General features: G+C 29.8%; 1 protein-coding gene and 2 long non-coding RNA genes across 4 annotated transcripts; 1 reads left to right on the top strand and 2 right to left on the bottom strand.

Annotated features, from left to right (window-relative positions):
- Positions 1-1,960: 1,960 nt before the first annotated feature.
- LOC102656261 lies at positions 1,961-8,040 on the bottom strand. Of its 2 annotated transcripts, XR_003304585.1 has the most exons (5): positions 7,754-8,040; positions 6,469-6,713; positions 4,918-6,375; positions 4,292-4,456; positions 1,961-4,075 (listed from the first exon to the last, which is right to left on the bottom strand). It is a non-coding gene; the product is annotated as an uncharacterized LOC102656261 (long non-coding RNA). The 2 variants fall into 2 exon arrangements; XR_003304584.1 differs by lacking the exon at positions 6,469-6,713 and having other exon boundaries at positions 1,963-4,075; positions 7,754-8,036.
- Positions 7,031-16,306, top strand: LOC409884 (xylulose kinase). The gene is made up of 12 exons (XM_393374.7): positions 7,031-7,653; positions 9,769-9,851; positions 10,082-10,235; positions 10,839-11,018; positions 12,106-12,207; positions 13,149-13,280; positions 13,921-14,074; positions 14,830-14,974; positions 15,118-15,407; positions 15,540-15,637; positions 15,855-15,995; positions 16,076-16,306. The coding sequence occupies exons 1-12, from the start codon at positions 7,600-7,602 to the stop codon at positions 16,145-16,147; spliced, it is 1,605 nt and encodes a 534-aa protein (XP_393374.3). The 5' UTR covers positions 7,031-7,599; the 3' UTR covers positions 16,148-16,306.
- Positions 10,556-12,111, bottom strand: LOC102656174. The gene is made up of 3 exons (XR_409515.3): positions 11,667-12,111; positions 11,064-11,340; positions 10,556-10,971 (listed from the first exon to the last, which is right to left on the bottom strand). It is a non-coding gene; the product is annotated as an uncharacterized LOC102656174 (long non-coding RNA).
- Positions 16,307-16,323: the final 17 nt, after the last annotated feature.

Genomic DNA, 16,323 nt, shown 5'->3' with positions numbered 1-16,323 from the left:
GTCTTCCATGAATCTTTGCCAGAGAATCTCTCTTGTAGCCGTAAAATTTTCCAAGTTTATTCAAAACAGGCCACGATAGAACAGACTGGTACGTATCGAACACTTCGAACTACGATACCGCGTTCTCGCGTAGCGCGGGAAATTCGAATGGCGCGTACCGCCGGAATTTACCGTCAACATCCTGTAATATTTTTCTCGCAATTACAATCCGTGAAAACGAAATTCGTTTAGAAAATGATGGATGATTCGAAGACAAGAAATTGGAATTAACAATCGAAGACCGACTGCGTCGATCGTCGAACGTCGACTGGCCGCGAGCCCGACGACCGCGCAATATGTAGCGTAGTATAGAGAGGACGACTGGAGCCTGTCTGCTCACCCCTGTGGCTGTCTGTTGCCTAAGGGCGGCCTCGTCCGGCGCGAATTCGCGGCGACACAGCAGTGGCGCGCCAGTAACGTGGCGACGCGGATCTTGACGCCATTCCGTGGACACGTATGCGTATCCCTATACGTGTTCTACCCTCTCGATTCGTTTGTGTTCGTACTAGAGACCGTACTATTGGCGCATAGAGAGACGAGGGTGGCGGAGACAGACGGAGAAAAAGAGAGATAGTTAGATAAGAGGGAGATGTACGTGCATGCATGGCCAACGAGGAGAACACGCTGGCAATCGTACACATCGAAGGTGCTTGACCGAGTGAAGTCGAACGACTAACCGTATACGGAGACTTTTCTTGCCCCGAGCTGGAGATAAACAATGTCATTTGTGCTATTCCCCCTCCCCTCCCCCCGTTCCTCTACTCGTATCCGAATCGGGGTTCTTTCCCTCGCGGACGTAAAGCATGGTTAAATCGACAGTCTTCGTTGTCGTAAACATGACCGGTTTCCTCTCTTAAATTGTTTATGCTATTTAGCTGATGAAAGATTTTTTACTACTGGTGTTATTAGCAATTCATGTAAGAATCAAATGTGTGTATCCGTGTACGTGTATTTGAATGTTTTGTTTACATTAGAATGAAGTAAACATGTTGGTTTTTAATCCTATACAAATCCTCGTGTTGTTGAGAGGTTACATAACCTATATATTTTCGTATAATTTATATCTTGTTTATCGTTTATATCTTCTTCTATTTTGTTTATTATTATTATCATTTTATCATTAAATATATAGGAAATATATACGAAATATAGTAGAAAATATGTAGAAAATGTATGGAACGATAAGAATAAAAATAAATAATTACAATTTATTTTAACAGGAAAGGCTAAACTTATTAAAACGTATAATTATAGACTATCGTAATAATAATTTTTAATTATTGAAAAATGTACATAATAATTTTAATTATAATTTTAACGATTCGAAGAGAAAGAATTTCTAGAAATAAATCGCATTATTTTGCATCTATTTAGTTACTAAAATGACAAGTGAATTATATTCTTGGACAGAGCAAGTTAACCGACCTATAATCTACGGATACTCGTATTTTTCCTCGTGCTAAGTAGGTACGCAGATAAATGCTAAACGTATGTTTGCTTGTTTCGTTAAAAGTCAAATACTATTTCTAGCGAGCACATGCATTTAAATACATGCTTCGTTTTGGGCGGGCCGCAAGAACGGAACGCGGATAATGATAGCGATGGGGTGAAACGGAATGATACGTATGTGTGTGTATGTGTGTGTGTGGGAAGGATCATTAGTGCATCTAATTCCGTAGCGTTGGAATGCAACATTATAAATTATCCAACGAATCTTGATAATCCAAAAATCTAAGTATTTTCGAACATCATTCACTTAACTCTTCGTTTATTTCTCATTTAACATGCCAGATATTTAACGTACTCTTTAAAATTAAATTATATAAATATTTTCACACAAACTTTAAAAAAAATTCAAATAAAGTTTCAAAATTTATTTTATCAATATTTTATCACATTAATATTTCATATCATTTTTTTTGATAATGTAATTAGAATAATTACATAGAGAAGAGAGAGAAAAAAGAATAAGAATCCTTATTCTTTTCCTGTTAAATATTGATCTTTTTAAATTTATTTTATTGCAAATATTAAACTTAGTATACGTCATGTTCAAGAATTTATCTAATTGATTAAATATTGTATGATTTCTACGATTTATTAAATTTGTTCAATTTTTTAAAAAAAATTCGATTATTCAAAACAGCTCTTGTATACTATTACGATAATCTATTATCACGATAATCATTCATCTCTTCATCGATTTTCCCTATATCCGTAATATCGAATATTTATTTAGAAAACTTAGAAATCGAAATAAGGTCTACCGGATACTTTTAGATTCCACGGATTATTGCACATTTGTAACGGTACCGGGCGATTTCAATTTGTTGCCAAGCAATCAACGCGCGTTAGCGATTCCACTTTACGAGTCGTACCCTCCTCCCGTGTATATACCACGATATAGAGGAAAAAACAAGAAGGGACGGTTATAGTATCGGTGATATCAATTCTCTTGTAATGACACAATCGTAGCCAGTCAGTCGGATGTCGGTTTCGAGTGTGGGTGGAAGAGGTGATGGTGACGATCTAGGTCCGGCTTCGTTCTCCAACTCGTTGTTTATCAAGCTCCCCTTCGCATAACAAGCATCAAAACACTTGGCGCCCCTCGCTGGAGCCGTCGTAGTCATCTTCCGCCCCAATGGCTCGCTTCTACTTTTCGTGGATATGCCGGGGGGTAGGCGCTGGCATGGGTTAAAACATGGGTACCGGGAGGGAACATCCTCTATACACACAGGCGCCGTCTCTATCCGCCGAAAAAATGAGTTATCGTGTTGGATCTAGGAGTACTCGTGGCAATTCAACCGTTCGAATCGCCGTTTCTTCAACTTTTATATTCTTGTAATGTTTTTTTAACAAATTATGTCTCGATTATATCATGTTTATTATTTTATGATACGAATCTTTATATGGTTCTTCCTTTTTTTCTTATCTTTTATAACGAAATTATCGTGTTCGAAGATAAAATGCACAAGAAATACTTTAATAAAAGATATGTACTTTAATGAAAAATAAATTCTTTTCAAATATCCAATAGTATTGGATATTTTTGTAATAGTAGTGCATTTTTTTTGATTAATAAAACAAAGAAACTAATAATCTTTCACACGTCCAGACAGACGCGGCCTTAATTTCAATGGTTGATCTATTTACGATTATCCTAGGAGCCGCGAGTAAACGGATTCGAAGAGGAAAACTTTTCGAAGTAAACAGGTTTTGAAAACATTTCTTTCGTAGCTTGATCGATATTACATGAATTCCGTAAGAACCATAAAACCAAACGCCATTCCCCCAGAACAAACGATTCTTACGATCGAGGAGCGACCGAAAGGAAAGGATGGGGGGGGGATCGTCGTTCCGTTTTTCTAAAGAGGAGGGCGAGCGAAGGGAACCCCCGTTAGAGATAGTAAAGACGCGCTGGCACCGCTCGCCACGTAAGTCCACAGATTCATAATTATTCCCGAACAAAACATCACGCTATTGACGTATCCCGGGATCGGGAAATTCAGCTGACAATACCAAAGCAAACATGTGCGTCGGTGTGCAAAAGGAGATGCGAACGGAGGAGGCTGGGGTAGTAAGGGAAGGGCGCCCTCCTGCTTGGCGACCGACGCACACCGTCCCACCCCCGCCGTGACGATGCCACGATGCCAACAGAAGAAGAAGTATTCTTGCATTGGTCGACATCGTCGTGGTCGTCGTCGACATCGTCGTCGTGGTCGTCGTGCCCGTCGTCATCGTCGTCTTCGTCGTGGTGTCGTGGGTCGGCCAGTGGCGGCGACGGTGTCGGCGACGTTCCACGGTTGGCGTCGAGGTTAGCGCCGGCCGGTCGCTGGAATCGGCGCCCGGCTGTCTCTTTCTCCCTTTCCGTCTCTCACTCCACACACGTTTCGTCTGCACGAGAGAGCCTGCCCGTCGTTTCGTCGTCGTCCGTTCGACGGCGACGACGTGGCTCTGCCGGCTGTCGCCGACGCCATCCGCCGCTTCTGCACCATCCCCATCATCCCTTTCCTCCTCCCTTTTTTTTCCCGCCTCCCTGTCAATATATTCGACGACGATGTGTTTAGATAATGAAACTCCACTCTTCCAAAAAATTTCACGATCGAAACCAACCCTCTTTCCCGCGCTAGCACTGTGTTTGTCAATGTAGAAAACATCGAACCAATCGGGCAAATCCCCCCTCCCCCTCCCTCTCAACTCGCGGCAAATTCTTTCGTGTATCGTACACGCGTTAAACAAGCATTCAACTCACTGTTATGGATGATGAACAATGCTACAATTTCTTCTGCTGTTATCTTTAATACATGGTTGTTTTCATTCTTGAGCCTTAGTTTTTCCTAATATAAAACTTTATGCTGATATGTATGGAAAAAATTGTAATTGTAAGAAAAGTTTCCTCATGACTGTTTCCTGAAAACTAATAGTAATATGGATTAATATGGTAATGATTATTGCAATTTTCATGAATCAGAAAGCAACTTTTTCTGATTCAAAAAGATATTAAACAAAAAGCAGTTTTTTATTCTAATAATATTAATCATTTCATTTAATTATTTATTTTTTCATATAATTATATGTATATTAAATGTATTTATTAAATAAAAATGAAATGATAAATTGACATTAATTTAATATATTGAATACAATAAATGATATAATAATTGATTGATACATACATTATTTTTTTGATTAACTTAAAAAAGTATATATAATTATTTATTATGACACAAATTAAATAATTAAATTGGAATTGACATATTTTATAGCTGTCATAACTTTCTAAAAGCAAAATTCTAGAGAATTTATGAATCTTTTTTATAGAAATTAGTCAACATGTTTAATATCTTGAGTAAAATATATCTTGTTCTTGTAACATACCAGATTCTGAATCAGTTTTATGCAAGCGTATATAAATCATGAAAATTATTATCGTCTATTATCTCATTCATCCTTCAATGAATTAATTAATTTCCCATATAATAAAACTATGCATCATTCAAATTTTATAAAAATGTATTTGAATCAGCCAAATACGAGCAAAATATTATATTTTTCAATAGTTATTCCTCAAGTGTTCCAGCGTCAGCGGGAACATTCTCCACCGGGCTTTCTCGGTAATTACATTTTCAAGCTAGCATAGCTGGGCCAGAAATCATCGCTTGGTTCCCTGGACAGGACAAGATCGAAAGAAAAGCTTTGCCAAACGATGGGTAAGCCGAGCCAGCGAAAGTTTCGCTCGATTGGGTGTGCGTCGGCTCGTCCTTTTCGTCTACGAAAAGTGCAGGACGTTCGAAACTGCTCTGTCTCGACGCCGCTGCTCCCGGCTCTTCTATACACGTTCTTTACTCTGATCTCTTTCCTCTCGTGTTCCCCTCTAGCACGGCCCATCCTGACGTCCCCTTAACCCAAACCATTATCCGTATACCACGATTATAGGGCAACGGGACCGACAAACAGGCTTGGGCCAGACCCCCTGGCACCCTGGTCACAACTTCGCCTCCCTCTTCTTCTTTTTCTCTTTTCATGCGCCGTTTTACTCTCCCAGTTGCCGCGCGCTCTCCTACACCGTCACTGACTACGCAAACAAACCCGTATATCGACTAACATAACTTAACAATCTCCCTCTTCCTCCCACCCTTCAACCATTTCGTTGCTCTTCTCGTCATACTTTCGCCCCCTCTACCGTAAACGATGCATCACTACCAATACAACGTCGTTGTTGCTACAACTGATTGCACCACGATGCACCGATGGACTTACCACCCAGTATCGGGCGGCGTCAATGCACGCTCGCCTTCGGGTCTTCGTTTTCGTCTTTCGAAGAAAACGATACTACAACGATGACGATATTTCTCGTAAATTATTATAATCCTATGCTGACTCTTGACAATTGTTTTTTGGGCAAACTTTATACTCCAATATACTATATGTATATATATATATATATATATATATTAAGATATCTGTTAAAGACATAAAGAGGTTATGAAATCAATCTAGAAAAATGTTCCGACGATATAAGAAATGTCGCTATAGCGACAATCGTACAACCGATTGATATAATAATTTATGACTTCGATACGTCTCTGAACGAACTGTACATAATATAATGGTTCATGGCCTCGCGGCAAAGTGTTTATTTTTGCTAGTTTCGGTCTGCGCGATGCGGTTATCCCGCGTTGCTTTCTGACAAGCATACGCCGCCTGTCGCCGGTGGAACGAAAGATTACTTCAAACTATATTTTATGTTCTTGTCGGATAGTTTTGTGTTAGAGATACTTTTAAAGTAATTGATCTCCTTGATATTCTTCGAATCCGTGAAAACATTGATAACGACTAAAAAAATAAAAACAAAAATTTGTAATTTCTTGTTAAATTTTGTCCCGCTTATTGATAAAATTTTATAATGCTAATATTTTGTTTCTTTACCTTTACAAAAATTTTTAATTTTTCAATTTTTTAACTTACAATATTTGAATCATTATATTATGGTTAATTATTAATTAAATATTAGTATATACTTAAATTATAATATTTGTATTAAAAAATTCAGATTAAAAATTAAATCATTTTGTTATTTGCTTTTTTTTTCACGTTAGTAGAATGTTGTAGACGCGTCTATGTAGTTTGCGCAGTAACGAGCCAAACCGGTTTAAAAACCAGTATCGCGAATCCTATTAATATAAAGAATTTTACTTTTATTTCAAATTCTTAAAAAAAATATCAAAATACATATACTACTTTTTATAATAATTTTAAATTTTCATGATACAACATATAACTTTATGTAATACTTTTATTTCACAATTTTTCATATAGTATTATTATAAATAATATAATAATAATAATAAAATTTTTTTTCATATCTTTGTCATATATACTTTTTATTTTATAATATAAAATAATATATAATTCAACGATATTTTATAGAATGTAATATGTATTATATTCAACAAGATAGATATATGTGAAAAAGTATTAGATTCTGTTAATTTGTATATAATTTAAACAATGACTAATGCTTGTTTAATTATCTTGTGAGAAATTCTCAGCAACATAAATGTGAATTCATCGTATATACCTATGCAATAGATCAGCCGGTAAAGAAATTTAACAGTATACTCGGAGAGAAAATAGTATCGACAGAAACTTAACCTCTTCATCATAGTACAGCGATTCATTGTCAGTTGCATTCCAAATATTATGAAAATGTTATAAAAGATAAATAAATTCAATTCGAGGAACTTTTATTGTGCATTAATCTGCCTTACGTAACGAATAGCATTATATTATTAATAATAACGATAAGACTACTCTCATTTAGTCATTTTGAGACGCGTAATGAACGCGAAACAGCGCGTAACGGCTTTTACTAAGAACGAGTGTAGAATCACGTACAGACTAGATCTCAACTAGATTTAAACATTAATTTCCCGCATTTCAAAAAAACGTACGGATTTATAGTGAAGTGTATTAGTTTTTTTTAAGAGTTGTTTGTTCCAGTGAATCTTTGTTATATTGAATTTATTCCACGATTTTGACGCAGTTACAATTGAGAATATGAGCGCTACTTCGAACGCAACATATTTAGGATTTGATCTTAGTACACAGCAGGTAAATTCTTAAAAAATTGCATATTCACGGCATGTTTTTTATCATAAGATGAACATCTGCTAAGATTGTATACTTATCGACGAATGACATGTTTTCTCACCATATGAAAGTACTGTCGACACGAAACACAAATGACAATCTTGTTAATTAAGGTTAATTTTTTTATCTTTTCTTTCTTTTACTATTTGCTTTCGATTTTATATATTTTTTTCACGCGAAAACAGTCACTATAATTATACAATAAATCACAAATCGACATTTGTTACTTTGAAGTATAATTTATTTTTTCATGCTCACGTAACAACGCTCACTTACTGGCTTTTTATGCGCATCATTTATTGCGCATGCTCATGTTAACGCGCGTTTTCTTTAAATCTATGAAAATTAGATATTTATAAAAATATCATATTAGAAGAAAATATTAATTACGTACATAAATTAATAATGTATAGTTATTTTTTATAGATATAATTAATAAATTCAATGAAAGGAAAATATAAGGATATATAATTTATATTATATTATATAAGGATATAATAATTAAAAAAAATATTCAATAAGAATCTATTTAGATAAAACATACATTTTCAGTATTAGTTATTTCATTTTTTATAGTATTTTAAAAAGTTATAGTATGAATTATAATTTTTTTAAGCCATTCTGATTTTATAATATCGAATTTAAATGTTTAATTTGTTTTAGTTTTTTAAATTTGAAATATTTATTACAAAATACTTTATCTCTGTTGGTAAATATTTGAAATCGTATTCTCAAGTTTCTAATTATATAATAATCAGATCAATTACGTAACTCTTTTTCTTGAAAGAATATAACAAAATTAAAATTCATATTTTCTGAACAATAATTGATAATATTATTAACCTAAATTGTTATAATTAATTTAAAAATAATTTTACATATTAAATTATATTTTTACAATTTATATTAAGATATTTATATTTAGAAAAATATTATAATCAATAGTTTATAAAAATGACATGAAAATTCATCTTTGTTGATTAATATATAAGCAGTTCACAGCATGATATTCGCCCAATGGGTCACTATTATCTAACGTAACGATAACATTAAGCATTGGAACGATACGGGCGAAAGAAAAGTGTATCTCTCTGTTTGCAATGAAAAACGCGGAACATTAGGAACGCTCGAAATGATAATTGAAATTCTAAAGCGTCTCTTCAGCAAAATACTATTGCTCGAAAATTCATTAATCATACCTAGACGTTACGATCAATTCGCATCGAATACGATTTTTATTTATGCAATATTAATCATCCTTTAAAAAGAAAAAAGAACTGAATTACGAATGATATACTACTATAAATGATATATTGTAATTGATTCTATGAGATATCATTTTTATTTACTATATATCGAGTTGTACATCATTTTTTAAAATTAAAAGATTTTATATAATATTTATTATTATAAATTATTGTCCAAATTCAAAAGCGATTAAAATTTATTTATTTATTTAAATTACTTATTTGAAGAAATTTTTAAACAAATTTGTAAATAAACAACAAAACTTTTCGAAATTTCTGAGTTTAACTTTATTATAAAATTTATATTGTAATTATAAAATTTTTCTTTTTAACATTTTTAATATTTTTTTTCTTTTAATATGTGCCTTGTTTTATGATTCTTAGTTGTATTTCATTTCACAATCTCTTTTGATAATAATAATATTTATTTAACCACACAATTTCATTCTGATCTTACATGTTTCACAATTTTTACATGTATGAATAAATTGGTGGTAGTATATTCGAACATTTTTTATTTAATAAAATAATTTTTCATTTGATTATATGATCAAAAGTATATATTAAACATTATGTGTATATATACTCATTCAATAGACAAACAAATTTTGAATTTCAGAATACGCAATAAATTTCGTATTACGTTATAAGATAGCGTAACTAATTGACCGTGTCGTAAGGAGATATATTTTCTAATCTTATTATTCTCACATAGTGCTACACGTGACTTATTTAATAGTTTTGATACCAAAGATAAGAAATCGGAAATCATTATGAAAATAAATATAAAAAAAAAAAACAATTAACAAGTATTTTTTGGTATTTATAGTTGAAAGCAATTGTCGTTGATAACAATCTCGCTGTTCTTCATGAAACCAGTGTACAATTCGATACTGATTTGCCAGGATTTAGGTATGTGTCACTCACATTATGTTTTTATTATGATTTTTAATTATATTTTTTCATACTGTTTTAGTTTCAACTTTTTATCTTTTTCTTCTTTTGAATTAGAGCATTGATTACATAAATTTTTAAATAAAATTTAAAAAAATATTCATTTTCATGTCAATCTTTCATTTTTTTATAAAAATTCAATTCTCTCTTTCTCTTTATTTTAATTATTAAACATTCGATGATTGTAGAACATATGGAGGCGTCATTCACAAAAAAGATGAGCCAAATGTAGTAGTGGCTCCTGTTGTAATGTGGATCAATGCTCTGGATATGATTCTTGATAAATTGCGCGTGTGTGGCGTTGATTTTAGCAAAGTGGCAGCCATTTCTGGATGCGCACAGGTAAAATAATATCAAAATATCAAATAATGTCAAAACATTGAGATAGAAATATTTTAATAAAATGATGATTCATAAATTTCAATACATGTAGTAAATCTGTCAATCTAATTATTTTCATGTCAATTAAGTTTTGCCACAAGATGTAATATTATTAAAGCTATAAATTAAAAAAAAATATATATATATATTTAATATTCATTCTTTATGAAATATTCATATATTATCATTTTAAGACTTAATAGATGAGTAAATTTGTTATTTTTAGTCATTTAGCTGCAACAAAAAGAATCACTGATATAAATGATTATAAAAAAGATCGATTAACATAAAACCAAGATTTAATTAGTCTTATATGTAATATTTTTTCTTCATTTGACGCAAACAAATCGTTTACTTAAACTTTCGTAAATCTTCGATGCTGTTGACATAAAATTTTAATTCAAGCTTCATATTAAAAATTCAAAAATTCAAACATTTATGTTTTCAATTACATATTGAAAAATGAAATTTTGCAACATATAATTCTTATAAATTCTTATAAACATTTTACCGTTGTAAAAACACATGCAAACGATAATGTTATCTTTATTTATTGTGACATAGCAACATGGCACAGTTTACTGGAGCAAGGACAGTCAAAAATATTTGCAGCAATTGGATCCTGCGCAATTCTTATCCATACAGTTAATAGTCGCTTTTTCGATCACACGATCACCTGTGTGGATGGATTCCAGCACTACCGAAGAATGTAAGATGTTAGAAGAAGCTGTAGGCGGTCCTGAAGTATGTGTTTTCTTTTTTATTTTACGAATAATACAGAAATTTTACCTTTTTAAAATTAGAACCACGAGAATTTCTTTCCATATAAAATTCTCCATTTTGTTCATACATATCTTTACAGTTTTTTTATTAGTGTCATAATTTACTATTTTATAATTCATTATATTCTAATAAAGCTTGGGATATGTTAAAAATGTATCATAAAATTAACAGTGCGAAAATAATGAAGAGAATAATATCCTGAATTTTAGTTTTAATTTTCTTTCGTTGTATCCAATCAAAAAGCTAAGATTTCTTTTTTATTTTAATCGTTCCACCTATAAACCTAGAAAGATTCATTTTATTTATTAAAAATAAACATTCCTTCAAAAACTTTTTAAAATGCATATCATTCTCTAGAAATTCTCGATTGCGAATTTCTATGAATATTCATTCATATCAAAGAATTAATTGGCAATTTGCATATTTTGCAAATTCTCGATCGTATCCATTGAATATATATATATATAGAAAGTTCAGCAATTGATATACATGATTTTTTAAACACTTAACGATAATTTAATAAAAAAATATTTCAAACAAAAATTAATAAATTTTGAATCAATTAGCAATTAAAATTGTTAAAAAATATTTTTTTCAATAAAAGATTACCTTGGTTTATTGTAGAAAAAATAAACAATATATTCATATATTTTTTTTCTCGATGTTTCTTGATATTCATCAAATGTCTTAAACAAGAAAATATAATAGAAAAGAAATTCTAATTTCGTTCCACAGGATATTTTTATATTCGTTGAAAAGTCGATGTTAATCGATCTTCAATGATTAATTAAGTATTTTATTGATTTTCATGATTCATCTTCTGAACAAAATGTCTAAATAAAATTATTGCTCGAGAATAGATGTCTAAATAGAACATATCGACGTGACATCTAGCGTCGATGTTATAACATTACATAAATTATAATGGTGACAGAAGGTGTCGTTAGTAAAGATGGCGAAAATCAAATTGATTCATAATTAATCGATACACTGACTTAATCTGCTAATCAATTATTCTTATACAATCTGTCATAATGGCTTATTGCAGAAATTAGCAGAGATAACAGGATCACGAGCGTATGAAAGATTCTCAGGACCTCAGATAGCGAAAATAGCACGCACCAAACCGGAAGCCTACAATTCTACTAAGGTATATCCACTACACTTACGGCTTCGTTGAACAAATTTCGGGACGCCGATTGATCGAGGTATTCGATAAATGTGGATCTATTCCACATATACGTGCATTACATTTATTTCAGATTTTTTGTACTTGTGTGATGATGAATGATGGTTCTGGTGATCCGTAGCTTTTGTAGAGATGCATAATACTAACGGTAGTCTGATAACAATGATTACTTACCTGTTTGAATTGTTCTTTTTTAATAGATATAATATCTAGCTCGATGTCACTTCTATTTAGGTCGTTTTTATTACGATTATAGAAAAATTAGTGACATTAAAAGCTGTAACGTTAACAAAAATATAAATTTTAGAATTGTCATTAATAATTTTGTTTGTTACAAAAAAAAAAATGGACAAATTTTTATAAATCGTATCGTGATTGAATATTTTGATTATTTTTTTAAGATCTTTTATTAAATAAATTTATAATTCTTAAAGAATTGATAATAAGATAGAAACTACTAATGAGATTATTTGTATATTAGATATTTAATTTATTAGATTAAAATAATAAATATAATAAAATCAATAAATAATAAAATTATTATTTGAAAATTATTTAAAATATTATTTAAAAAAAATAGAAACAAAATAAATAGATTATATCAACTATTTTTCTATAATCGCAATATCAATGACTGACTACTTTTATTTATTTCGATCAATCTTGATATTTTTAATAAAAATTGTATCAAGCATTGCTTGTTTAGAATATTTAGAATATTTCTTTTAACATACTGCTAAAATTTCTATTTATAAAGATCTAATGTTAATAATGTCAATGAGAATGAAATAATATATACGTCACTAATACGCATTCTACATTATGAAGTAAAATTTAAATAAAATTTCGTAACCATTTTTTTTTTTTTTTTATATTAAATCATTTCTAAATATTTCTTTCAGAGAATTTCTTTGATTAGCAGTTTTCTTGCTTCCTTGTTTTTGGGAGATTTTGCACCCATTGATTGGTCTGATGGCTCTGGAATGAACTTATTAAATATTCATACGAAAGATTGGGATGACGTCTTGTTAGAGGTAGATAATTATCACTGATAGTTATTAGATTACCTTTAAATACGCTAAAATATAATATAATATAATAAAATATTTTTATTTGGGAATAAAAATAAACATTCTTTCAACATTTCAAAGATAATTTCGTGAGAAATTGTGATATTACATAAAAATATTTCGTAATCGTTTATAAATTTACGAATTTTATGCATTCCATTTCAATTTAATTTTCAACTGGAATTTTACATTTGCAACTGAAAAATTTATCGAGATTCTAAAATTGAAAATCAGAATGATTAATTTTATAATTAATGCATGAATAATTAATGGAAAAGTATTTGTTTATATATATATATATATATATATATATATATATATATATATATATATATTTAAACAAAATTCATTGGAAAATTTTCTTATAATTATTGTGGAAATATTCTATATTAAAATATTATCTTTATAATTTTTTATAATTCTTTTCTAATTTCTAAAATTACTATCAATTTAATAATAAGTCCATTTTCAACAAAAATAAAAAATACAAAGCACATAAAATTCAATAAACTCAATATTAATTACTTACAATTTATTTTTTTAATGCAAATACCACACCATATTCGCTTTACTTTTTCAATATTCATCGAATCTATTTGTTCAGGCTTGCGGTCCTGATTTACGAAAAAAACTCGGGAAACCAGTTTCTCCGGGCACCGATATCGGACCAATTTCGTCCTATTTCGTCGAAAGATTCGGCTTCGACAAGGCATGTCGGATAATTGCGTTCACGGGCGACAATTCCAGTTCTCTAATAGGTAAGCATACAAGATCGCTTGCACGAATCATTTTTTTTTTATTTGACCGATAGTATTAATTTATACGCACTACTTCGTCTTTCGACAACAAGTCTCGATTCTTTGAGTACCGAATGCCCTCATGAATATTCATGTAAATACATATCTAATTGGCGTGTATAGATACGTATAAACTTTCGCTCCCCGTACGGAATGATTAATGAGATTTTTCGAGTCAATTATAATTTGCAATTTACTGTTAAGGAAACTGTTGAATGAATTCTGAATCGCTTGATTTAATTGATTTGTCAATATATCTTTTTAAATTTTTATTTCTATTCTTTTTCTTTTTTATAATTTTTATATTTATATTTTATTTGAACTATAATATATTTAATAAATTTTTTTTAAAAATTTGATAATTATATTTTAAGGTACAATTCTAAATGACATCATTTAAAATTGGTTCTATATTTAAATGAGACTTGAGAAATTATATTTTATGCAAGAATATATATAAATGCAAATTTCTTTCGACTAGTTTTTTTTATATTCGAATATAGTACACTAAAATATTTTAACAAATTGCAACAAGTTAATGGATTGTAAAATATACTATAATTCAATTTAAACAAGAATACATTTAAATATATGTGAAAATTTATTATGATTTTTTGTGATAAATTATAAATTAAGGATATTCATCATATAAATAAATAAGTTAATAATTAAATAATATACAACTAATAAATATATATATATTTATTATTATGTAGGAATGAGATTGAAAGAAGGAGATATTGCTTGCAGTTTAGGAACAAGTGATACTTTATTTTTATGGCTAAATAAACCAAAAACTGCTCTGGAAGGACATACTTTTTGCAATCCTCTTGATGATGAAGCTTATATGGCATTACTTTGGTAATATTTTTTTAATATAATTGGAGAAAAAATTATGGCAGATAAGTAAAAATATATGAAATGAATATATATATAAATGATTTAGAAATTGAGGAAATAAATATTTATAATAAATTTGTTATATTGATTTTTGAAATTTTTAGCTTTAAAAATGGATCTCTAACTCGCGAAAGAATACGTGACAGTGCAGCACAAAGTTCTTGGCAAATTTTCAACGAATTGCTGGAAAGTACTCCGCGTGGTAATTTTGGAAATTTAGGTTTATACTTCGACACACAAGAAATATTGCCATTTGTTATTGGCGATCATAGATTTAACAAAGCGAATAATGAAATTTCGCGCTATAGTTCAAAAGAAGTCGAAGTAAGAGCCTTAATCGAGGGTCAATTCGTTGCGAAAAGAGCTCATGCTGAAGATTTTGGTTTTGTTATCGGTAAATAAAATAATATCTACAATTTTCCTATTTCTTTTATGTAATTAAATTAAAAATATTATAAACTGTTAGAAATAAATAGTATTTTCTATAATAGATAATTAAGAATAATAATAATTTCTTTATTTATAGGACCAAATACACGTATTATTGCGACTGGAGGTGCATCTACGAACAAAGCTATATTGCAAGTACTTGCTGATGTTTTTAATTCGCCAGTATATATATCGGTAATTTTGTTTTAATTATTTCTATTTTTATATTAGTATAATAAAATTATATTAAAAATATTATATTAAAAATATATATTAAAAATATTATAAAATATTAGTATAATAATCATCTTTAAATTAATATTTTAAAAATGATATTTCAAAAAGTAATTATAATTTTATTTAAAAATTTTTTTCCAATATTGTTATTCTATTTAATATTACTATTTAATAGGAAGTTGTTAATTCAGCTGTGATAGGTGCAGCCTATCAAGCGAAATATGCTTTGCTACGAAATGAATGTAATTTTGACGAGATAACTCGATGTTTACCAGAACCAACACTCATATGTCGACCTTATGATGATGCAGAATCAGTAAGTGATATATTAAAAATCAATTTTATATTTTTCCAAATAATATATATTTAATTATTTTGTTCTTGTATTATTTTTAGATATACAAAGCAATGGTTGTACGTTATCGGAAAATCATAGAACAAATTAAAAACAAAATAAGTACTAAATGAAGGATTACATATGCATAAAGTAAAAGCAAAGCAAAAAATTTTAATAATGCATAATAATGCATAATATTAGCCTATATAAAAGCAATTGTCGCATTTAGAACATTTTATAACTTAAAATATTGACAGAATTCTATTCTGAAAAAAATTGTATATAGTATTTTTTGTGTAATTTTAAA

This window comes from Apis mellifera, linkage group LG4 (assembly GCF_003254395.2).
Source record: "Apis mellifera strain DH4 linkage group LG4, Amel_HAv3.1, whole genome shotgun sequence".
NCBI classification, from domain to species: Eukaryota; Metazoa; Arthropoda; class Insecta; order Hymenoptera; family Apidae; genus Apis; species Apis mellifera.
The sequence above is the reverse complement of the archived record's forward strand: the minus strand, read 5'-3'. Positions and strand labels throughout refer to the sequence as shown.